The sequence below is a fragment of the Lynx canadensis genome, chromosome B4 (assembly GCF_007474595.2).
Source record: "Lynx canadensis isolate LIC74 chromosome B4, mLynCan4.pri.v2, whole genome shotgun sequence".
In the NCBI taxonomy this organism is placed as follows: Eukaryota; Metazoa; Chordata; class Mammalia; order Carnivora; family Felidae; genus Lynx; species Lynx canadensis.
The window spans coordinates 135,373,907-135,399,118 of record NC_044309.1 but is presented as its reverse complement, the minus strand read 5'-3'; the positions used below and the strand labels follow the sequence as shown (position 1 = coordinate 135,399,118).

General features: G+C 53.9%; 1 protein-coding gene across 3 annotated transcripts in view; it reads left to right on the top strand.

Annotated features, from left to right (window-relative positions):
- The first annotated feature begins 12,363 nt into the window (after positions 1-12,363).
- Positions 12,364-25,212, top strand: part of TTLL1 (tubulin tyrosine ligase like 1) — a 31,350-nt gene continuing 18,501 nt past the window's right edge. For 2 of the 3 annotated variants that reach the window (XM_030320852.1, XM_030320849.1), the window contains exons 1-4: positions 12,364-12,432; positions 15,486-15,517; positions 17,790-17,860; positions 21,231-21,347. In XM_030320852.1, the coding sequence (XP_030176712.1) occupies positions 21,235-21,347 (113 nt within the window). In that variant the 5' untranslated portion in view covers positions 12,364-12,432; positions 15,486-15,517; positions 17,790-17,860; positions 21,231-21,234. The remainder of the gene's footprint in view (positions 12,433-15,485; positions 15,518-17,789; positions 17,861-21,230; positions 21,348-25,212) is intronic. The other variant, XM_030320851.1, reaches the window with a different exon arrangement.

Genomic DNA, 25,212 nt, shown 5'->3' with positions numbered 1-25,212 from the left:
ATTGGCTAGGTCTCGAGGTGGGGGTGGGTACTGGCTGCGAAAGGGCATGAGGGAACTTTCTGGGGTGGTGCAAATGGTGCTCACGGGGTACGTACCTATGTAACCGTGCGTCCAGCTGAACGCTTAAGATTTGCGCACTTTCCGGTATGTAAATGAAAACTCGATACTGGAAAATAAAATTAAACAACACAAAGCACAACGCATCAGACTTAAAATAGCCAAGAGCAAGGATTCTAATTAAGACCCAGATGCCCGGCTGCCAGGAGTACTTACTTGGTGGGCGGAGCCCATGATGGGAACCCGAGGGGCCCCCTTTGCTGGTGACAAGGGTCGTATCACAATTGAAAACAGAGCCCATGCATTTCAGAGCAGATTAAGGAGGCTTAACCAGCCAGGCCACTCAACTCGTGCCACAACAATTTAATAGACACGTGTTCGGGCCAAAAAAACCAAATGGCCCCGAGTGACCAAAATAACCTAATCTCATGCAACCTGTCAGGGGGACAGAGAACAGGCCTCCGCTCCATCAGACAATTCCAGGAATCCAGGGTCAGAGAGAAGGTGATATCTGCTCCTGAAGCATTGTGGGGGCCTTGAGCTGCAGGCCGTGGACATCCTGCAGCGACGGCCACCGCTGTTCGATGCCAGGAGCAGGTTCAAGGCCCCAGGTTATCACTCAAGTCAGGTCTGGCGAGAGGGACCTGGCCCACGTGGCTGCAGGCAGGAAGGAGCCCCGGTTCTGCAGAATCTCCTTTCACCCAGAAATAACATCCCTTCTGACAGCTCGGTTTATCAGTGATAGCAGATTTTTTGAAAACAGTAACAGCAGTTTCTACGGCTCACATGCCCACAGTCCACAAGGAGGGGCTGGCCTGTGGTGTCAGGGCAGCTGCTGTCCACACCTCTTCTCTGGGGGGAGGAGGCACCCTTCGAAGGACCTCTCCCAGTCTGGCTTCCTGTGGTCTGTAAGCTCCGAGAGGGCGGGGCCCGGGTTCACTTTCCCTCTCCTGCACCCCGCACCCCGCACCCCGCACCCCGGACCCTCTGTAGATCTCTGATTTAAAAATGAGGGAATGTCCCTTCACCATCCCTTTCTGTCCTCACAACAACCTAGGAGACAAACAGTGCTGTTCCCATTTTACAGAGGAGGAAAATGAAAGCAGGAGGTGATGCGGGCCACTCGAGCGGGACCCCGTTTCTCCTCCCAGGCCTGCAGGTTTCCCCGTCTCAGGACTGCTAACCACAGCTGTCCCAAACGCCCCTGCTCCAGCCTCGAAAAGTGAGGAGGACCCCGAGAGACCACAGCATTTTGGGAATTTTTCTTTCGTAGAGAAATAATTTTTCTTCTTGCTTAAAAGTTCTGCAGTCTCGTCCTCTCTTCTGAAGAAGTGTAGGTGTCACCATTTCCCCCAAATCGAATCAATAAAGATACTGCCGAGCAATCAAGCCTTTGATGACCACAGGGGAGTGGGGAGCCCCGTCTCCTTGGGCACTGGGACTGGGAACACACAGAGATGCAGCCTGGAGGTCAGCCTGGTAAACATCTCAAAACGTCTACGACCCAGAAATTTCACTAAAGGACACTCAGGGTAGAAGGAACAGCGTGAGCAGAGGTATGAAGGCTGGAGAGTTGAAGCACAGACGTTTGACCTGGCTCTTTGTTTCCAGAAGGAGGGAGCTGCTAGCCAAGCCCGGTGGCAGGACGGATCACCCCCATCAAGGACCGGGCTCAGCACTCAGTGAGCCAATGATCCTGGCTGGAGGAGGCCTGGGCCTGGAGCCCACTGAGGGGCGGGGGAGGGGGGTGGAAACTGACCCCTCAGCGTTTGGCCAGTGAGGGCCTGCGTTTGGCCAGTGAGGGTTTGTTTTATTTCTCCAGTGCAATCTGGTGAAATTTGTATCTAGAGCCCATTTCACAGATGAGGAAGTTGACTTCAGTGAGGCTTCAGCAACAGGCCTGAAGTCATAATGCAATTAAAAAACAAAACAAAACAAAACAAAAACCAGTTTGCGCTCAGGTGTGTCCAATTCCCGATTTCAAGGTCATCCATTCATGCCCAAACCTCCCCGTGGCATCTCCACTGAGCAGTGAGACTCTGGGAACAACACGGGGTGTCGAAAGCCCTGCCCTCAGGGGACTCAGCATCCAGAGGGGAGGTCGAAAATGGGAAAAGTATCCAGCTAAGGCTTAGGGGCCTGAATCTTCCTCTGATAATGTGGGTCTTTTGGGGGGGATGGGGTTGGAGGTTCGGGGCAGGGGCAGAAATGGAACCCAGCACAGCCCATTCGGGTGCACGTGCTCGTTTTAGGGCATCTGCCCAGAATTTTCTACAGGTCCTGCGTCAGGTCTGTGTTGGCCCCAGATGAACTGTGGGGCCTGGGCCAGCCTCCTTACCTCTGCCTCAGTTCCCTTCAGTGCTGAACAGGGGTAACTCTGAACCTCGGAAGGCCGTCGCAGATATCATGACGTGAATCGGGGCTCAGATTTTCCTGCCCGAGGCCGGGTGGCTTAATTCATTGGTAGGAACTTTTCTTGGGTCTCTTCACCAACACCCGGTCCCTCCTTGCCACCTGCAGATGCTTTCCTCCTCACTCCCTCGTCTGGTGCAACCGCCTCTGGCAGTCTGAGGGGGTGAGGGGTCAAGTGTGTGGGGGCCGGAGGGAGGATCGAGGGCTTATTACATTAGGGTCCATACGCTCACACGGTTTTGTTAAATTCCATCTCGTCGAAAGCACTGCCAGGTGAGGTGCGTGGACCCTTCTCGATGGAGAAACCAAGGCCCAGGAGCCCTAAAGGCCGAGCTCAGGTCCAGAAGAGATGGTCAGGTACGTACTCAGACCTTTTCTTCTGAGAGAGAGGGGCCCCAGGGCTGGGAGAAGTCTGGGTATTTTAGACGCGCGCTCATACAGGTTGCTGTTCTTTTCTTGGTCCTTCCCAGTCCTCACTGGCCACCTTCCGTGGCCAGACCCATGCCAGGTCCCCGGGGGGCACAGCCGTGAATAGTCACAGGCGGTCGGAGAGGGAGACAGGTGATCGGCCAGCCTCCTATGATGGGCTCCCTGACCTCCAGCTGCACTTCTCGGCCTCCACCACCCACGGCAGTCGCCCGCACACCCCGCCTTCCCCCACCGATGGTGCACAGCCTGCCTGCCTCCAGCTGCCCCAAGACAAAGGGCAGCAAACTCAGAGTCCCCCAGACCTGGGCTCAGATCCCCTCTGGCACCAGCTGGCTCCCTCCATGGTGCAGGTTTCCCCATATGAGCAGTACTGAGCAGGACGGGATACGAATGTGTGCGGTTGGCTCACGGGCACTCGGAGGTTGGGGGGTGGGGGGACAGGACCCCATCTCTCTCACTGGCTTGGTGTCTGTCCTGGGGCCTTAACATGGGGGGGGGAGCATTTCCCATGAATCGGAGATTTGTCTGGAGAGAAGGTTTGGACTCTAGACTCTCTCTCAACCCCCATCCCAACCCATCAAACCTTAGTCCTGCCATGGGGTAAACACACACACACACACACACACACACACACACACACACACAGAATGTGGTCCTCATCTGAGTGCTTCTCTTTCATTAATAATGAATGATAATAGTAATAACAGGAATGATCATAGAAACCGCCCCCCCCCCCCCCCCCCCCCAGGCCCGGCTTCTTGCTGTACTGTTCCATGCGGCCTCATTGAACCTCACAACCCCCCAGCTGGTTCTATTTTAAAGAGGAGGAACTGAGCACCCGAGAGGCTAAGAATTCAAAACCACAGCTTGTGGGCGGCTTTCCGGGATATAAATTGATTCTTTTGTCATTGTTTTTCCTCTACTGCTGACTAAACACCTACTCAGCCTTACCTGGTGGAGGGTCTGAACACCTGGGGCCCCCCCAGGGCTGGGGGACAGTTGGGGGATCCCAGCATGAGGGCAAAGGGGCGGGGGCCCTGCAGGCACAGAAATGGATGAGAAGGGAAGGACGGGGTGGGAGAAAGCGGGGCCCCCCACGGAAATGGCCCACCCAGCTGGCTTTGAGGAGTGGCCCTTGCCTCCCACCGGCTCCAGGCACTGAAGATTCTAGCCAGGAACACAGAAGGGCAGGGAGGGCATTTTCATGTCTGAAAGGCCCTCTCGGGCCCACAACTCTGCTGAATTGTCTCCGCCCTCTGCTGTGTCCACGAGCCGCCCAGGTCACCTAACTAGATGAGGCTGACGTGGCGGTGTGACCCAGGTGTCGCCAAAACCCTGTTCTTGTGTTTATTCCCCATTCAGCTACCCCGTGCCAGCCCTGACTTGGGGACGGGAGGAGGCTGGGCCCAGCTCCCAACAGCCCAGGCTCCTGGACGGGGCCCCGTGGCATTCTAGGCCCCTCTGGCTACCCCTGGGCCAGGTTCCCTGCTGTGTGCCAGGCCTGGGACAAGGGTCATGAGATAGGAAACCGAGGTGCCCAGTGGTTATGTTTGCTGCCCAGGGTTGCCCAGCCAGAGAGCTGGCAGGACTGAGATTTGAAGGTAGTTCTGAGTGGGGCGCCCACGCTGTGCGCTGAGTGTGGAGCCTGCTCGGGATTCTCTACCCCCCCTTCCCCCTCTACTCGAGCTTGCTCTAAAATAAAATAAAAAATTTTTCCTTTTTTTTTTTTTAACATTTATTTATTTTTGAGAGACAGAGCAGGAGCGGGGGAGGGGCAGAGAGCGAGGGAGACACAGAATCCGAAGCAGGCTCCAGGCTCAGAGTTGTCAGCACAGAGCCCGATGAGGGGCTCGGACCCACGAACCGCGAGATCATGACCTGAGCCGAAGTCGGACGCTTAACTGACTGAGCCACCCAGGTGCCCCAAATTTTAAAACTTTTTTTTTTTTTTCCAACGTTTATTTATTTTTTTTGGGACAGAGAGAGACAGAGCATGAACGGGGGAGGGGCAGAGAGAGAGGGAGACACAGAATTGGAAACAGGCTCCAGGCTCTGAGCCATCAGCCCAGAGCCTGACGTGGGGCTCGAACTCACGGACCGTGAGATCGTGACCTGGCTGAAGTCGGACGCTTAACCGACTGCGCCACCCAGGCGCCCCAAAAAAACTTTTTTTAAATAAATAAAAGAGAGGAAGGAAAGAGGACATGACAGAAGAAACTGGGGGTGGAATGAAGGCCTCCAGTGACAGCCTCCGGGAGGCCAGAAGTCACAGCCCCACAGCCTGCCCTCTGGGCTTCAATCCCTCCCCCCACCAACGCCCTCCCTCCCGCCTCACCACCTACCAGAAGTGGGCACCACAAAGCCAGAGCTGGGCCCTAGTATGCAGCCCCTCCCCATCCTTGGTAGGTGCCCAGTCTGGGTCCGGGTACTCTCACCATCAAGCCCATGGCCTCCACGCTGCAAGGGGCTGGCGTGGGGGTGCTAGAAACACCAGTGAGCCAAAGCCCAAGGGTGGCCCTGGGGCCGCTGGAGGCTCTGAAGGTGGGGCAGTGCCTGGCTAGACCACAGGTCTGTGCCTGCTGCAGGACAGGGCCTGCGGGTCTGTGAGAGCCTGGGCCCTGGGTGGGTGGGTCGCTGGGTTCCACAGTAGCATATGGAGCCACTGGGGGCTCACGATGGCCTCAGGGAGCAAGGCGCTGGGGCTCCTTCAAAGTTCTCGACTGTGCTTTCCGCTGGCACCTTGACAATGGTGACAGACCTCCTTGGTGGCAGCGTGACCATAGTGGAAATATACCCATTAGGATGACTGCTATTTAAAACAAAAACAAAGGGGCACCTGGGTGGCTCAGTACATTAAGCATCTGACTCGATTTCTGCTCACGTCATGATCTCTCGAGCCCCGCATCGGGTTCTGCACTGACGGTGGGGAGCCTGCTTGGGATTCTCTCTCTCCCGCTCACACTTGTACACGCGCACTGTCTCTCTTAAAAAAAAAATAAACTTAAAAAAAAAATAAAACAAAAACAAAAGGAAAAAATAAAGATCAGCAAGGATGTGGAAAAAATTGAAATCCTTGCACCCTATCGGTGAGACAATAAAATGATGTAGCCACTATGGAAAACAGTGCGGCAGTTCCTAAAAAAAAATTGAAGAAGTATCACGTGAGCCAGCAAACACACTTCTGGGTAAATATCCAAAAGGATCGGGAGCAGGGTTTTGGAACAGATATTTGCACACCCACGTTCATGGCAGCATTATTCCCAGCAATCAAAAGGTGGAAACAACCCAAACGTCCATCCACTGATGAATGGATAAGCCTAACGTGGCTTGTACATACAATCGAGTATCATTCGCCCTTAAAAAAAGAAGAAAATCCTGACACCAGGCTACAGGAGGGAGGAACCTTGAGTGAGGACATTATGCTAAGTGAAATAAGCCAGTCACAAAAAAAGACAAATGCTGTATGATTTCACTTATCTAAGGTCTCCAGAGCCTTCCAGTTTGCAGAGACAAAAAGTAGAATGGTGGTTGCCAGGGGCTGGGGGGAGAGGGTAGGAAGGGTCATCATTTCGTGGATGAAGTTTCGGGTTTGCGAGCTGATGAGGTTCTGGGGATTATACAGCAACGTGAATATACTTAACACGGCTGAGCTGTACACTTAAAAATGGTAAAGATGGTAAATTCTATGTTCTATGTATTTTGCCATCACTTTTTTTAAAAAGTGGGAGGGGGCGCCTGGGTGGCTCAGTTGGTTAAGCGTCTGACTCCGTTTTGGCTCAGGTCACGATCTCATGGTTTGCGGGTTTGAGCCCCGCATTGTGCTCCGGAGCCGGCTTGGGAATTCTTCCTCTCTCCCTCTCTCTCTGCTCCTCCCCTGCTCGCACTCTGTCTCTCTAAATAAGCAAACAAACAAACAAATTTAAAAAAAGAAAAAGTGGGAGAACACCGCTTGCTGGGCGAGACTCTTGGGAGGGTTCGGTGAGGGGCGTTCTGGCCGGTGTCCTGCACACGGTGGGCTGGGCTTTGTGGGCTGTCACCTGGGCAACTGATGCTCCCGCAGCCCCACAGCTGGCTTAATGCTACTGTAACTGTTAAAATGCTTCATAATTTTTGAACAAGAGTACCTGCGTTTTCATTTTGCACTGGGCCCCTCCAACGATGGAGCTGGTTCTGGCCCTCGGCCCCTAAGAACCACAGGAGCTGGTGGTTCTTAGTAAGAAGGACACTTGGACAGACTTTGTCCCTACTTCTGTGCAGGAAGAGCTCAGTGTAGGGCACATGGATGGTGGGGGTAGAGAAGGGAATCAGGGCCACATGATGACCTCTCGGGGTGGGGGGGGTTGAGAAGCAGTGGGGCCACCTGCGGAGAGGGCAGAGGGCCACAGAGAGGAGAGGTTGGGAAGGGGCTGGGTCCAGATCGTCCCAAAAAAGGGCCCTAACGATGCGCAAGTCAGTATTTCAAGTGTCCCTTGGAACCGGCCTGGGAAACCGGCCGTTGCTGGTACATTTCATCCAGGAGATAAGGTCTATTGAACACCCATGAGCCAGCAGCTCGAGGCCGGAAAGCCTCACCTGCATGATCTTCCTGTTCTCGTTCACCTCCTTGGTTTAAGGTGACAACACCAAGGCCTGGAGCCCCGGAGAGACCAGGCACGGAGGGACAGGGGCAGTAGAGGGTACAAACTCGGCCAGCTAGGCTCCGGTTAGTGCTGGTTCCACTAGGTGGCGCTGAATGGAAATGATGATGGACCTTGGCTAGACTTGTGGGGAGGTTTCAGGAATGCCCCTAAGCGACGCTCAGAGCACCATCTAGAAAATGCACCTGTCTTCTCCAGAAGGCGGCTCTTTATGTTCTGGGGAGGCAGCGGTGTGAATGGTCAGGTTTCCAGGGTTCAAATCCAGGCTCTGCCACTTACAAAGTCCACAAATTTTCACAACTTTTGAATTAAGTTAAAAACATAATTGAGAATATACATATGTTTTTGTAATATGGGTCTACTAATGAGGAGGATGAATTTCCTTTTTTGGGGGGAGGAGGGGGGATAACTTTCACTAAATTGGGGTTCAAAGTTAGCGTGTTCCCTGTCATCCAATCGATTGCAAATGGTCATGGGTATAAACCATTCTTAGCTTTCTCGAACTGTAAAAAACAGGTGGCAGGCTGGATGTGGCCAGTGGTTTGCTGTCTCCTGACCTAGCGTATTAACTGTATTAACTCTGTTTCCTTGGTGCTCAGTTCTCCTTTGGCTGAATTTTGTGCCATTGTTGTTCTTTAATATTTTCGTCCGAACTCTCTCTTTCATGAACTATTTATTCTCATGGGGCAGCGGACTGAATGTTTACATCCCCCCCCAACACACAATTCATGTGCTGCAATTCTAATCCCCGATGTGATGATGACAGGAGGTGGGGGCTTTGAGGAGTGATTAGCGCACCAGGGTAGAGCCTTCATGAATGGGATTAGTGCCCATTAAAAAAAAAAAGAAAAAAAAGGACCTTAGAGAGTTCCCTCACCTCTTCTGTCCTGTGGGGACAGGGTAAGGAGATGATGGTCTGTGAACCAGGAAGTGGGTTCCCAGCAGACACGAAACCTGCTGGTGCCTTGATCTTGGACTCCCCAGCCTCCAGAACTTTGAGAAATAAATCTGTGGCATGTGAAAGGCAACCAGTGTCTGGGGATATGTGATGGTGGTCTGGGCAATCTGAGATGGTCTAAGGCATTTCAGCTGAAATGGGAGACTGCTCTCTGGGGAGACCAACGACCCAGCCACACCATTAATTAACTTTCTGGCCAACTGTCCACATGCGTATTTTCTCACCTTCCCTCTTGCTTCTTATCTCAGAGGTGTGCCAGGGTTTTGTTCAGAAAATGCACCTTTTTTGGAGCTTTTCTCTTTTGCTTGGTGGGGAGTATTTGTCCCCATTTTACCGGGGTTGCCGCCCATTCATCGGTTCTGAACACATCTTCCAGGAATTCCTCACTGTTTTGTCTGTCGGGAGTATCTCTTCCAGTTTCCCAACTATGTCACAGATTTAGAGCAGGTAGTCATTCATGCAGAGAACCAGTTCTGGAAGCGGATCCGTCCTGGGTAAAGACTATTTCTGGAAGTCCATTATCTTAGCACCTAAAGAGAGTAATGTCCTTGAAAAGAACTTAACCAATGCACTTACATTTGCACACTTTCAATTTAGGACTTTACACAATTGTTATCTTTCAAAAACAAAAAAACTGGGATTTTCCAGAACCCGTGCTGTGACCTCACCATGTAATATCTCCTGTCGTCACTCTACCCACGGGGACCACCTGACGTGGGCAATGAATCTCGCCCTGCCTGCTGGATCTTCCAGCACCAGTGACAATGGGATATGGTCATTGATCCTCAGCAAACCCAGAGACATGACTGAGAAACAGAAGATCTTATTTATTTTTTTTTAATTTTATGTTTTTAAATTTACATCCAAATTAGTTAGCATATGGTGCAACGATTTCAGTAGATTCCTTAGTGCCCCTTACCCATTTAGCCCATCCCCCCCCTCCCAAACCCCCTCCAGTAACCCTGTTTGTTCTCCATATTTAAGAGTCTCTGGTGTTTTGTCCCCCTCCCTGTTTTTATATTATTTTTGTTTCCCTTCCCTTATGTTCATCTGTTTTGTCTCTTAAAGTCCTCATAGGAGTGAAGTCATATATTGGTCTGTCTCTAATTTCGCTTGGCATAACACCCTCTAGTTCCATCCATGTAGTTGCAAATGGTGAGATTTCATTCTTTTTGATCGCCAAGTAATACTCCATCGTGTATATATACCACATCTTCTTTATCCATTCATCCGTCAATGGACATTTGGGCTCTTTCCATACTTTGGCAATTGTCGATAGTGCTGCTATAAACATGGGGGTGCATGTGTCCCTTCGAAACAGCACACCCGTGTCCCTTGGATAAATGCCTAGTCGTGCGATTGCTGGGTCGTAGGGTAGTTTGTTTTTAGCCTTTTGAGGAACCTCCATACTGTTTTCCAGAGTGGCTGCACCAGCTTGCATTCCCATGAGAAACAGATGATCTTAAGACAAAACCTGATAGAGTAATTCTTTGGTTTGGATGCCTTTGGTATTTAGAATCCTGAATGATTCATCTTCTACTGTATTTGTCTATTTCTTCTGCTTTTTCATTGCGATTTGGGGTGTGAAGGGAAATACGTGTGTTCAGACTGCCATTTCAAAATTGAAAAAAGTTTAACTTTATTTTATTGTAGCTTTTAAAAAAATTACAAAATAATATTTTTGTGCTACTAAAATCCAGACAATAAAAGATACAGGCTGGGACTGCCTGGGTGGCTCAGTTGGACAAGCATCTGACTTGATTTCCGTTCAGGTCATGATCTCATGGTTCGTGACTTTGAGCCCCGTGTTGGGCTCTGTGCTGACTGCACAGAGCCTGCTTGCGATTCTGTCTCCCTCCCTCTCTGCCTCTCCTCCTCTCTCTTTCTCTCAAAAACACATTTTCTTTTATTTATTTATTTATTTATTTATTTATTTATTTATTTATTTATTGAGATAAAGCACACACACATGAGCAGGGAAGGGGCAGAGAGAGAGAGGGAGAGAGAGAATTCCAAGCAGGCTCTGCACTGAGAGTGGGGAGCCTGATGCGGGGCTTAAACTCGCCAACTGGTGAGATCACGACCTGAGCCAAGATCAAGAGTCAGACGCTTAACCAACTGAGCCACCCAGGTGCCCTAACACGCATTTTCAATGTATCATTTAGCTTAGTTGATTTTCTTTTTAGCCTCTTACAAGTTATGCTTTTACAACTTGTGAGGATGGGTCTTTCTAAGCACAACAGGAAACGAGATGCTAAACTGGAAAAGGGTTAACAGATTGTAGCTACTTTAAAAACGAAAACCTGGTTATCTTGATGGCAATGGAAAGCCCTTGAAGGCTTTTTTATTTTAAATATTTATTTATTTACTATTATTTCTCAACGTTTTATTTTTGAAAGACAGAGTGCAAGCGGGGGAGGGGCAGAGAGAGAGGGAGACACACAATCCAAAGCAGGCTCCGGATAGCTGAGCTGTCAGCACAAAGCCCTACGTGGGGCTCCAACCCACTGACCATGTGCGATCATGACCTGAGCCAAAGTTGGACGCTTCACCGACCGAACCACCACGTACTCCTAAATACATTTTTTAAAAAGCTTATTTAATTTTGAGGTAGAGAGAGCCAGGGAGGTGCAGAGAGAGAAGAGAGAATCCCAAGCAGGCTCTGTGCTACCAGCGTAGAGCCCAATGTGGGGCTTGAACTCACGAACTAGTGAGATCATGACCTGAAGTGAAACCAAGATTTGGACGTTTAACCGACTGAGCCACCCAGGAGCCCCAAGCCCTTGAAAACTTTTTAAACTACGTTTACATGATCTCAGTTTGTCTTTTCCCTCTGGGATCACCTAGCTCCCAGTTAATTTTTCATATTGGCCACAACTTTTTTATTTTTATTTATTTATTTATTTTTTTACTATTTGCTCTTCCCTGTGATGTTGGTCTCCTTCCATTGGCTGTCGCCAAGCCTTCTACTATTTGGCTGCTGGTGATGCATCTGGAATGGCACGTATGCTGCATAAGGCAGGAGGATGTGGGAAGCCAAGTGATGCGACTTCCTAGGTGCCATGCACCAGGAATTTAAAATCTCTTCCACCCCCGAGAGACGGAGATTTCTCTGGGGAGAAATTGTAATGGAGAGGATCGGAGGTGCCTGTGCCCAAACAGCTAGAATGTATCAGAGCAGGGATGTAAAATTCTGCTTCTCTTCTTTCCGGCTATAGACAGGAAAACTGAAGGTCAGATAAGGGAAGTGACCTGCCGAAAGCCACATAAGCTAGTGGACTTTGGAGCGAGGGCTCAATCCAGGTCTGGCTCTGGTTTTAAATTTCTCACTGGGCCAAGCTGCCTCTTCCTGATAGAGTTTACAAAATACAGTTAGAGAAACTAGACCTGCGCCACGCTCAGGGGACATTTCACAAATGAGGTGACCTTTGAGTAGGCCCCGTACTGATTATTACGTGCCGAGCACAACATGTCACCTAAGGACAACGCACCCGCCAAGGGAGGCACTACCGACAGCGCCAAGCGCACACACACGTTAGCTGAGCAGCCGAGGGGACCGGACCCCGGACCCTAATCACCCCACGGCTCTGCCTCCCACTGTCAGGCTCCACCTCGCGCCCTGACCCTTCTCAACCTCATTCCTGGGTCCTGAAGGCTGCGAGGTTCCCGGGGATGGAGGGCCGGCTCTTCTAGGATCTCCGCCGAGCGCGCGGCGGGCGGGGGGCCTAGGGAGCGGCCGGGAAAATGTGACCCCGGAAGCAGTCGCGGCGCCAGCGGCCGCGTCTTCGGTTGCCAGAGCGCCGCCCCGGAAGTAGAGCGCGGCGCGCGGCGGGCCGGTCCGCGGGGCGGCGAGCGGCGTCCTGCTGCCGGCGCCGGAGTGGGGCTGGAGGCGGGGCCGGGGCCCGGCGCGGGGCCGCCCTGCCCGGTGAGGTCCCGCAGGTGAGGTCCCGCCGCCGAGGCCGCCGCCTCCCCGGACGAGGGTGTGGCCGCTCCTGGTGGGCGGGTGCGCATGCGCGAGCGAGCGTGGGCGCCCGGGTCTACGCGGCCGCGACCGTGTGGTTTAGATGCTGCTTGCCGGACCCGCGGCCCCCGGGAAGCCTGCGCCGATCACTGTGCCCCTGTTTTTCCTCCGAGTTCCTGTGACTTCCCTTGTGCTGCCCGCTCGTTGTAATTGCATTCTTCTTCATATGGGTTATCCCCGCATTTCATCGTTCCTGGGCTTTTCCCATTCATTTGCAGTCTGTATTGTTTCTCTCGGCATCTTTTGCAGGGCGCGGTGTACCTGTGGCGGCAGCTGTGGTCTGGAGACAGATTCGTGTCCCCCCCCCCCGCTCGCCCTTCTCTGAGGGATGGGACCTAGGCACTGCCCCTCCCCGTGCCCTCATCACTCAAAGGGAGTGGGAGTGAGTGGGTAGGTAGCCATGCACCCCGTAGAGTAGCTGGGGCATTACAGGGCATTCGTTCGAGAAGTAAAAGTATCCTATTGTAAGCAGTTTACGGTTTGCAGAGAGGTTCTTTGTTCACGAAAACATTTAATGAGCACATTTCAGTGCTGGCTTGTGGCAGCGCTGAAAGGTTGGGCTTGCTCTGTTCCCCGGGGGATTACCAATAGTGCTGAGTAGTTGCTGTGGAGGCTGGCACTGCCTCCCGGTGGGGTGTGGACATGGATGGTGGCCATACAGCGGTGCGGAAAGTCCTTGTTTTTCACTATGAGCTATTGTTTTCTTTAAGGGTGGCATTTTTTTTTTTTTTTTTCCTTCTCAAGGAAGACTGGCCGGAAAGGAATCGAAATGCCCTTAGAATCCTGGGCTCGTTGGGACTTTGTTGAAAGTGATACTGACCAGAGTGTTGGGGGGGGGGGGGCAGTGGGGATGGAGACAGAGAGGGCTTCGGTTTTTGTTGTTGTTGTTATTTTTTTTTATGGCTGGACCCAGAAAAGTGCAGTGACTCTATGAATGGAAGTTCTTCCCTCTGTCTGCTTTTTCTCCTGAATGGCTGTCGTGGCTGTAACTGGATGTAGTCATAACTCCGGGATGTGAAAGGCCTTTTGGCAAAGTTCTGTCCTCCTGGGGTTGTAGGTCCAGCTATTCCCCGAGATGTTCTCTCGCTCAGCAGAAATCCGCCCAACTCCAGGTCTGCTTCAGGCCCCTGGAAAAGCTGTGGAATCTGTGGGTGCTTTTACTGGTTTTCTGTCCCCTGCAGGACTGACGGCCCCTGTGGGGCTGGGCCGTGCCTCGTTCTCTACTTGGCGCAGACAGCACTTGTTTGATGGTGTGCGGAGGGAATTCCCATCCTTATTTTAGTTAATTTGTCAAATATTGATTGAGCACCTGCTGTTTTTAGACACTATTCTGGACGCGGGGGATTCAGTAGGCAATAATGCGGAACAACATGTCTGCTCTCCTGGTGGGAGATGTGTGTGTCAAAGATAGGGAGTCACCGAGTTCATGAACTAGACCAGTTCTTTTTGAAGATTCTTGTAAAATGTTTACTGGGTAAGTTTTGAGAGAGAGAACCAGCAGGGGAGGGGCAGGGAGAGAGGGACAGAGGTTCAGAAGCAGGCTCTGTGCTGACAGTGCGGAGAGCCTGACGCGGGGCTCAAACCCACACACCATGAGATCACGACCTGAGCTGAAGTCAGACACTCAACCGACTGAGCCATCAGGCGCCCCTAGACCAGTTCTTTTCAAACTTGGGCAGGGGTAGGAATCTCACCTGAGAGGTTATTAAGATACAGATTCCTGGGCCCCACCCCCAGAGAGTCTGAGCGTGTGCCTCGGTGTAGGGGTTGGGGGAAGCTCAGGAATGTGTCTTTCTAACAAGCTCCTGGTGGTGCGGCTGCTGCGGGTTCACGGGCCATGCTTTGAGTTGGCCCTGGACCGAACGATTGGGCACAGCCGGGGTGCCACCGAAAAGCAAAGCGACAGCGTGGTGAGTGGTTGGGAATTGGGAAGGCCACTCGGAAAGGTTGACCTTTGCGAAGGGGCCAGATGCAGGGGGAAGAGCAAAGCCTCAATACAGGATGCGGCTTGGTGGGTGTGAGCAGCTGAAGAGAGCTGGTGCGTGGGGAGGGTGCTGGAGACGAGGCCCGAGAGGTGACGGGAAGCCTAGATTTCACGGGGTCCGCCTTGCAAGTCATCGGCAGACTGACAGCTTTATTCTGGGTGCTTTGTTCTGGAAGCCCCTGGAGGCTTAGGGGCAGGGTGACGCGATTTGCTTGGTGCGTGTGAAAGGGGTCAGTCTGCTGCCGGGCGGAGAATGGGTGCGTTGGGGTGCGGCCGGCACTAGGGAAGCCAGTGGGAGCCTGCCGTGGTCATCTGGGATTACGGGGACGCTGGGGAGAGACATAGACAGATCTGGAATCTTCTGGAGTAGAGCTGGCACCATTTGCTGCTGGATGAATTAGTAGCCACTTCCCCCTCAGGACCACAGTTGAGCTTTGTTGGGGCGCCGACGTACTTTGCCGCTGGGGCCCTCAGCGGATGGGGTGTGTTTCTTGCCTCCCTGGATCAACACCGTCCACGGGCACCTCGTCCCAGGCAGCTTTGTGGCTCCCGTCACGGACCCGGCACAGAGCGGCTGTCGGTGCTGAGGGGGTGGGTGAGAAAGAAGCTAGGCTGTTGAAGCACAGACCCCAGGGCCATCCCTGTGCCAGCCTGTCCTCACGCTTACGAAGGTCCCACCCACCGGCCCCAGGAGTGGGTCCCACGTCGTGTTCTGAAAATTGCCAACTGCCTGGTTTCCGAATGCCTTTGCCTGGCTGACGTACCTTAGGAGGTGACAGCAGTCCGCTATGATTTCGAGCACGGTCAGCGTAGAGATCAGCACACAACTGACTGTTTTTCTGGGTTAGGTTTTCTGATGTTCAGTTTGAAAAGCAGCAGACCGAATGGCTTTAACGCGCAGTTCCTGGGAACCACTAGAGAGGTGACCTATCAAGTTCATTGCAGGCTACCGTTAACCTAGCTTTTTTTTTTTTTTTCCTCTTCTAGGAGGAAGTAACAGGAAGACCATCTGACGTCAGGTATTTCTTGATTTTTCTAAGGCACAGGGCTTAGTATTTCTTAGGGTTGGGAAGGAGGCAGCCCCAGCTTCTGTGCGGGGGGCGGATTGGCCAGCTGGCTCCTTCGCCTGTTCCGCAGACCATTTCGAGCCCCCTTCACTGCGCCTGGCCCCGGCTGGGTGCTGGGGGGACAGAGACGAATCAGCCCACCCCCGGCCCTGTAGGTGAACTGACAGTCGACACTGTGGGAGGGAGGCGAGTGTGGGTGTCCTCAGGCTGCTATCTGTGCTCTGCCCGTTACTCTTGGAGCCCCACTGTCCCCATCTTATAAATGGGGAGAACACCTGCCCCCCGGCAGCCCAGGAGCCAGAACGGTACCCGTGGTAGAGAAGAGCGGGTGCAAACTGCCCAGCTCTGTGCCCCGTGGGTCCTGGTGTTCCGTGAATGGTAGCCGTTGTTTCTAGTGATAGCATACAAATGCAATTACCGACCCCGAGAGGGTGGGGAGGGTCGCCAGTACCCAGCCAAGGGCCCGGTGGGCCCACTGCAGGTGGGGCGGAGTGGAGGAGTGTGCAGGGCCGAATCAGGGAGAGCTGAGGCACTCGTTTCCAACCCAGTGAACCGGAGTCCCTGTGGTGTGCCAGGCCCACACCTGCCGACCGTGCCGTGACCCCCACAATACCATGAAGGACCTGTGGCTTTCATTCCCGTTTTGGGGGGGAGTGCCGAGGCCCCAAGAGAACTAGTGAGCACCCGTGGGCGTGCGAGCACCGGAAACGAACCGTCTCTAGGGTTCAGGTGCAGAGGAACCTGCCATCCGGTCCTCTGGCCCCTCCCAGGCTGCCTCGTCGTTGGTTCTCCGTGGTGGTGACCGTGCTGGTTCGGTGCATTTCTGAAAAGAAGTCCTGTGTGTCTTTAAAGGAGAGGTGGCCTGAGTTCGTTTCTTTTTCTTCTTTTTTAACCGTCAATAACTGGTCTGCCCTGTCGCCCATCACTGTGCTGTGCTCTCGCTCCCACATGCGTATTTAAAGCCCTTTATGGGTGGAAGTTTCTTCTTCGTCTCCTCGTGTCTGGGACGGTTCTATTTTGCGTAAGTTTCCGAGGGCCGTACTGCCAAAGGGCCACGAAGTGGGTGGCTCAGGGAGGCGAGAAGTCTGAAATCAAGGTGTCGGTGGAGCCACGGTCTCTCTGAAGAATCTGGGGCGGGTTCCTCGCCTCTTCCAGCCTCTGGCGGACCCAGACTTTTCTTGGCTTGTGGCACCATCACTGTGATCTCTGCCTTCATCTTCCCGTGACCGTCTTCCCCGTGTGTCTGTACGACCCTGTGTCGTCACATGGCGTTCTCTGCCTGTGTCTGTGTCCAGATCTCCTTTTTTGTTGCTGTTAATTTTTTTTAAGTTTATTTGTTTTTGAGAGAGAGAGACCGAGAGAGCGAGCAGGGTGGTGGCAGAGAGAGGGGGAGAGAGAGAATCCCAAGCAGGCTCTGCACTGTCAGCACCGGGCCCGACGTGGGGCTCGAACTCGCAAACTGTGAGATCGTGACCTGAGCTGAAACCAAGAGTCAGACCCTTGACTGACTGGGCCACCCAGGCGCCCCTCCTCCTCTTCCTCCTCCTCCTCCTTTTTTTTTTTTTTTTTTTTTTTAAGTAATCTCTACATGCAGTGTGGGGCTTGAACTCATAAGCTGGAGATTAAGAGTCGCGTGTTTCACCAACTGAGCCCGCCATCTGGAGATAATGGGGCCGGCCGAAGGGACTGTGATCTCTGTTGCAAATGCTCCCACCTGAACCTAGAAAGAATCGGTGGGATGAGAAGGAAACAGGTGACCGAGAGAGCCCTCACCTCGCACACTTCTAGAAGGAACGTACGCAGAGAACTAAAACACAAGCCAGGAAGTTCTGTGTGCCGACTGTCCCAGGAGAGGGATGCAGGAGGTTCGGTGGAGGGAAAAGGTGACCAGAGCGGCTCCCTGGGGGAGGCGGCCTTTGAACCGCGCCTTGTGTGATTGGCGGAGCTGGATCCGGAGCAGCAGTGGGGAGGTGGTGGTGTTTCGCCCAAGCAGGGGTGCGCGAAATGAAGGAGTGTCACGGCAGCTCAACGAGGCCGCGGGAGCCAGAAAGTAATAGGATTCAGAGATACTTAGCACAGTGAGGCCCCGAAGCATCTGGCGGCGTGCCCTTGTTCGGCAGAAGACGTGTGTCCCGGATACCGTGGCGAGGCGCGGGCTTGCGGTGTTCTCTGTCTCTCGGTCTTGTGCTGTGTACATTTCGTCTGCGTGTTCGTTTTGTTTTAGGTAAGAACCCGCAGCACGAGTCACTGAAGGAGAGAAATTGGACGTTCCTGTTGGCTCCATAAGTGCCTATGGTGGGTCCGGCCTGAGCAATTGGTTTTCCTTAGCACCCATTGTCCACACGATGGAAAGGGGGAGCCGGGGGCGGGGGGCGGGGGCGCACCAAGAAAACCTCCCCTTGAAGGCTCCGTGTCCTTGCTCAGTAAAGTGAGGATGAGAATATCTGTCCTGTCTGCCTTATTGGTTTTGGGGATCGTGCCTGGGAAGCATTTTCTTTAAATGTTTACTTACTATTTTTGAGAGAGTATGAGAGAGAGAGAGCATGAGCAGGGGAGGGGCAGAGGGAGACAGGGAGAGAGAATCCCAAGCAGGCTCCTCACTGTCAGCACCGAGCCCGACGTGGGGCTCGATCTCACTAACTGCGAGATCGTGATCTGAGCGGAAATCAAGAGTCGGATGTTTAACCGACTAAGCCACCCAGGACAACTCCCCCCTTCCCCCCGCCCCGGCCCCCCGGAAGTATTTTCTGACTGTTAAAGCACAGGGCAGGTATCAGGCACTGTGCTGGGTCACCCGGGGTGGGTCAGCACCTGTGCCAGGGGGCAGGGGCACGCTGAGATGTAGGACTTCGCCCCTGCTGGTGGTGGTGGTGATGTGGGCGTTTCTGGCCTGGAGACTGCAGTCGTACTGGAGGGGGCAGAGCAGAGCTGGAGCCGGATTGGGCAGGGATACAGGCTCTTAGAGGCCGCACTCAAGTGGGGAACCGGGCTCCCGGGCTCCACTGTGGGTCTTGACACTGTGGGGGGTTTGCTCGGTGAGGGGTGCGGGGTAACAGCCGTGGGGATCTGGCTCCCGTGCTGCCCCTACCGTCGTTTCTGTGCGGTGACTGCTGACTCTCCACGTTAACAGCCTTACGTTGTCATATGGCACCTTCTGGCTCACAGAGGACGATTACCTTGACCCCATGGCCACTGGCATCATCCTAATGAAGGCCAGGGAGGCAGAGGACTGTGTGAAAAGAGGTGGTGCTTCAGAGTCGGGTCACCCTCACTTCAAATCAGGGCACCATGGGTCCCTTCAGTATGGTTTTTTTTTTTTAATGTTTATTTATTTATTTTGAAAGAGCATGTGAGAGCGAGCATGGGCACCCACAGGCACGAGCGGGGGAGGGGCAGAGAGAGCGCCTCAAGCTGGCTCTGTGCTGGCTCGATCTCACGAACCATGAGATCATGGCCTGAGCCGAAATGAAGAGTCAGATGCTTAACTGACTGAGCCACGCAGGCGCCCCGTTCGGTCTGATTCCTTTTTTTTTTTTTTTTTTAATTTTTTAATGTTTATTTATTTTTGAGAGAGAGAGAAAGACAGACAGAGTGTGAGCATGGGAGGATCGGAGAGAGAGGGAGACACAGAATCCGAAGCAGGCTCCAGACTTTGAGCTGTCAGCACAGAGCCCGACGCGGGGCTCAAACCCATGAACCGTGAGATCACAACCTGAGCCAAAGTCGGACACTTAACCGACTGAGCCACTCAGGCGCCCCTCAATTTTTTTTAATGTTTATTCATTTTTGAGAGAGAGAGACAGAGTGCAAGCAGGGGCGGGGTGCGGAGAGAGAGGGGGACACAGAATCCGAAGCAGGCTCCGGGCTCTGAGCTGTCAGCACAGGGCCCGACGTGGGGCTCGAACCCACGAACCGTGAGATCATGACCTGAGCCAGAGTCAGACGCTAAGCCGACTGAGCCACCCGGGCGCCCCAGCGTTCAGTCTGATTCTCATACAGGTTCTTAATCTTTGAGCTGCAGCTTCCTTACCCATAAGGGGGACGATGACAGTCATAACACCAGATATTTCTTGAGCGCCCTGTTCTCAGTGCCTTAACGTGTTCGTTCAGTTAATCCTTACTATAACCCCGTGAGATGGGTGGTTGCTGCCGTTCCTCTTATTTTACGCCTACGGAAACAGAAGTTCAGAGAGGTTAAGTAACTTGTCCAGAGTCACACAGCAAGTGAGTGTCAGAACTGGGCCTCAGACTCAAGCCCTAGAGCCCGCGCTCTTACCACAGTCCCTCCTCTGACACCGCCATTGCCGGCGGGTGAGGAGGCAGTGGGCTGATTTCGTGTGAGAGCCCCACGGGAGTGCCTTCTCTTTCCCTCTCCGAAAGCAAGCACAGACCTGGGTGCCCACCTTTTAACTTTGTCCAAGTCACACCGTGGTACTGACAGGCCTGGGGCCATGGTCGGTCAGTCTGAATGGGGCATCCACCACATCCCAGGCACAGTGCTAGGCCCTGGGCACGAAGCAGCGAGGAAGAAGGCCGTCCCCCTTGCCCTCTAGCTGGGACAGAACTGCGGGAGTGCTGAGGGGCTGTGTGCCTGTGTACCTGGCGTCAGGGAGGCCTTGTGGAGGAGGTGACATTCACTAATGCTGGCAGGTGAGTGGGCAGCAGCTTAGCCAGGCAGGGAGGGAGGGAGAGTGCTGCAGGCAGAGACAACCAGCATGTGCCAAGGTCCCGGGGTGGAGTGTGGGCGGAGCAGTCCAGTGTGGTGAGAACACAGCAGGGGAAGGAGAAGCGGGTGAGGGGCAGGGGTCTGCATATCTTAAGCTCACTGGGGAGCCACGGAGACTGGTAGACGGGAGTGACGGGGTCAGATAAACACGTAAGCGTCACCGGCACTTACAGAGAGTGAATTGGAGCGGGGCAGGGGAGGGGGCAGGGAGCGCTGGGGGCGCTCACGCTGGGTTAGGCGCTCTCTCCCACCCTTTGGAAGTCAGCTCCAGGGCCTCCTGCTCAGGGTGGTTCTCCCCAGCCACCCTGATGGGCAGCTCCTGCCGTGGCTCTCACAGCCCCAGTGCTGTCCCTGCCTCGTGCCTCGTGATGTACACTGGGTGGCGATTATCCGATTGCTGTCTTTCTCCCCCGCTTAGGCCAGGATCTCTTAGCCTTGGCCCAGTTGACATTTTGGCCTGGGGGACTTGCTTTGGGGCGGGGGGGGGGAGGGGCGTCCTGTCCACTGCAGGGTATTGGGCAACATCCTGGCCTCTACTCACTAGATACCAGAAGCCTCCCTGCCCCCGGTTGTGACAACAAAAGACGAGGCCAGGGGCGCCTGGCTGGCTCACTCGGTTAAGCATCCAACTCTTGATGTCAGTTCAGGTCAAGATCTTGAGGTTCGTGGGTTTGAGCCCCGCATCAGGCTCTGCACTGACAGTGTGGAGCCTGCTTGGGATTCTCTCTCTCTCACTCTCTCTCTGCCCCTCCCCTGCTCTCTCTCTCAAAATCAATAGATAAACTTAAAAAAAAAAAAAAAGACGCAGCCAGATGTCCCCTGGGGGCCAGAGTGGCCCCTGGCTGAGAACCACTGCCCAGCAGGTCGAACTTGGGGTGTGCGAAGGGGAAGCTTGTAGCCACTGCCGTTTCAAAACTCTAACAAGTTGACTTCTTCCAGGATTATGGCAGGGAAAGTGAAATGGGTCACTGATATCGAGAAGTCGGTGCTGATAAATAACTTTGAAAAGAGAGGATGGGTCCAAGTGACAGAAAACGAGGACTGGAACTTCTACTGGTAAGTACGAAAAGCAGGATTTGGTTGTTTTTCCGAAGCCTGCTTTTTTCTTTTTTAACATTTATTTTCATTTATTTTTGAGAGAGAGCGTGCACAGGTGCGTGCGGGGGAGAGACAGAGGGAGAGAGAGAATCCCAAGCCGGCTGTGCGCTGTCAGCACGGAGCCCGACCCTAGGGCTCGGTCTCACAAACCGCGAGATCATGACCTGAGCGGAAATCAAGAGTCGCTCAACTGACTCAGCCGCGCAGGCGGCCCTGAAGGCTTCTTACCAGTCTTGTGAATGGCGGTAGCCCAGGCACAGGCTGTGTTCTCAGAGGGGCGTCCCCCCCCCCCCCCGGACACATCTTTCATCCCAAGCTCTTTGGGAGCATGCGTTGCAGGGTGCCCTCACAGTCCCGTTTACCAGCCTGGCGTCAGAAGTCCCAGGACGGTTCTGCACAACTCGGCCTGGCGAATCCCGTGGGGGGTCGGGCGAGAAGCCAGAGGCCCCTCCCGGTGGTGCCAGTCAGTGCCTTATTCCCCGGCGCTGGGGAAGGGGACCGCGGGGGAGGGGCCTGTGCCTCCCTTGCTTCCTCTCGCAGGGCAGAGGGCGCTGGCTGCACTGGGTAACGACAACCGAAAAGTGAGGGAGACGCACGAACGGGAGAGCAATTGTGTTGACTCCCCGGTGGTGCTCCTTCCAGCCAGAAAGCTGAGAGCTGTCCTCGCCTCCTGCCCCCGCCCCGCCTCCCCCTCCTCGTGGGCTGAGGTCCCGTGTCCTCCCTTGTCCGGGCCTGGTGTGCTTCCCGCCGCAGGCCGGCCTCCACCCTCTGGCAGGGTCGTGCGCCCGAACACAGATCCGTGGTCATCTCGCCGGGCCCCATCCTCCGCAGCTCCCGGGCCCAGAGCCCTGAGCGAACCTTTGAGGGAGGGGAGCTGGTGGGTCTCCGGAGGCCTTTTTACCCTATGCGTCCCCCACTCCCTGAGACCCACTCCCTGCTGTTCCAGCCACTTCCTTCCCCCCCACGCCCCAGTGCAGCCGCCGGCACGCTTTCCCCTGCCGACCCGCTAAGACGGGCGGTGCTCTCTGCCTCCTCAGCCCATCCTTCGGGGACGCCACGCATCCGGCGGTTAGACGTCCAGACGCTGGAGGCACGTCGAGCCTGGCTTTACACCCTGGCTCCCCCGCTGCTGCCTGTGTGGCCCTTAGCAGAGGACTTGACCTTTCCCTTCAAACACAGCTGTCGGAAGCCTGAATGAGTCAGTAAAGCACAGAGCGTGTGGCATGTGATAGCGGCCAGCGGTTGCTGGCCTTCGCACACCACTCCTCGAGCCTCCTGCCCTAGAAGCCACCTGTGCCCCTCCAGCCTCGCAGACGGCTCCCCTCAGTGCTGTGCAGCAAGTGCCGCGTGCCAGGATTTGGGATTTCCCCGCCTGTCCCGTCTTTCTGCGCTGCTGTGAACCCGATGACAGTGAGGACCTTGTCTGGCTGGTCCCAGCCTCCCAGAGCCCGGCCCTGGCCCAGGTGCGGTGTAGACCGGCAGCCCGCTTCCATCTCCAGCAGCCACTGCAGGGATGACCCTTTCTCTGCTCCCCTGGCAGCTGAGGATACCTGTGCTTTAAACCACGATCCAGTTTCCCCGGGGGGAGCATGGAATGCAGACGGGGAGAGGCTGGTAGAGAAGTGCAGCCCCTGTGTGGGCTTTGGTTCACGTCCTCGAAGGTAGAGAGAAATAATGTAGCCAGAGCCCTGCTTCATGGGAGCTCTGAAAGAAGAGAGTTTGGTACTTACGCTCTGCGTCCCACGGCTCTGTGCCATGGGCTTAGCCAGTTCTCAGCGAGCCCTTTTGGCTTCTCTGGGTAATTAATCGGCGCTGGGGAGGGTGTCGGGCGACTCCCTGCTTCCTACCACGGAAGAAGCATCTTGGAGCCAGTGTTCACAAGACAGAGAGAGAAAAGAGCGGAACTGTGTAACTTTGGCTCTTTGGTGCCTTAAGAGCTCCTGTCCTAAGCACTCTGTGTACCATCGAGTCTTAAAAATTGGTTAGGGTAGGGGCGCCTGAGTGGCTCAGTCGATTAAGCGGCCGACTTCTGCTCAGGTCGTAATCTTGCAGTCTGTGAGTTTGAGCCCCGCGTCAGGCTCTGTGCTGACAGCTCAGAGCCTGGAGCCTGTTTCGGATTCTGTGTGTCTCTCTCTCTGACCCTCCCCTGTTCATGCTCTGTCTCTCCCTGTCTCAAAAATAAATTAAAAAAAAAAAAAAGTTAAAAAAAAAATTGGTTAGGGTAAAATACCGGAAACAACTAAATGTCAAATGGTTAGGAAAAGGTAACCAACTTAACCGAGTGGATTACGGTGCAGCCATGAAAATAATTAGGACAATTATAAAGCAATTTGGAAAATCGTATAACAAAAAATCTGAAGAAAAACATATTATGAAACTGTATCTGTGTTCTGATCACAGCTTGAGTATAGGGCAGGAAGTAGGAGCACGTGAAACATGAGAGTCAGGGCTGTGCTAGGGAGATGCATTAATCACCGATTGCCAGATTGATGGCGTGTGACAAACACCACAGAACTTAAGGCTTGGAACAACCATTTGCACAGCACGCCCATTTATCGGTTTGGCTGGTCGGTTCCTTTGGTCCAGCAGGACTTAGCTGATCCTGCCTGGGCTTCCCCTGCTGTCACCTGGGGGGTCCAGCTGGGGCTTGTCTGGTCTTGGATGCCGTTGGCCAGGACCACAGTGGCTTCTCACCACAGATCTCTCGTGGCCCTCCAGCCAGCTGGCTTGGGCTTGCCCTCCTGGGGCGGCTGGGGTCCAGGAGGGAGGGAGGAAGCTCTCAAGGCCTCTCGGCGCTAGTCTCAGAAGCGACATGCCATCGCTTCTGCCTCTTTTTTGGCCAAAGCAGAGCCGAGGTGAGACGGGTCTGGGCCCAGGCCTTAAGAAACTAGCAGCTTCCCCTTCCTTTATGGGAACTGTCTGCGGGAGCCCCAAGCTGCCAGGTGGGGCCTCTCTGGCTGGAGGAGCTGTGTTGTGTGTGATAGTTACGGCCACTCCTGGCCTTCCAGCCGTGCCCACCAAGGTGCCAAACATACGAACGACGCCTTCTTGGACCCTCCAAATGGGGTCATCCGCTGGCTGAATACCACCGACTGGCCTCGGTCCGTGCCACATGGGGCAGAGGCAGGCTTGCCTGAGCCCTACCCAAAATTTTGGTCCACAGGGACACCTGGGTGGTTCAGTGGGTTGAGCATCCAACTTCGGCTCATGTCATGATCTCGCGGTTTGTGGGCTCGAGGCCCACGTCAGGCTCTGCGCTGACAGCTCAGAGCCTGCTTGGGATTCTCTCTCTCGTTCCCTTTCTCTTTGTCTTTTCCCAGCTTACGCATTTTCTCTCTCTCTGTCTTTCAATAAATAGATTAAAAAATAAAAAAAAAAAAAATGTTTTGGTCCACAAAACCACAAGATCTGATCCAATGGTTGTTGTCTTAAGTTGCTAACACCAGGCACCTTGCTTTGCAGTAAGAGGTACCCAGAATATATCATCACATACCCGAGAGTGGTAGGGAAGCAACTCATTATCTTGAAAACCGATAAATAAAGGGCAAGAATCAAGCATTTAGTTAGCCTTTCCTCTATGAGCTATGTTTTGGGGTATCCCGATTGTTGATGAAGGGACATTTCTCCTTGTAGAAATATTCCTGCTAACACATGAAGAAATGGCTCCTGATTGACAGGTGGCACGGGAGCCAGGGCACTGGGCTGAGGAAGAAGCGTGTGAGGACGTAGAAGGCAAGTGGCCCAGGGTCCTCCAGAAACAGATGGCCTAGGGAAAAAGCAGGGAGACTGTAGGTTAAACGAGTCGGGAGAGAGAGAACAACTC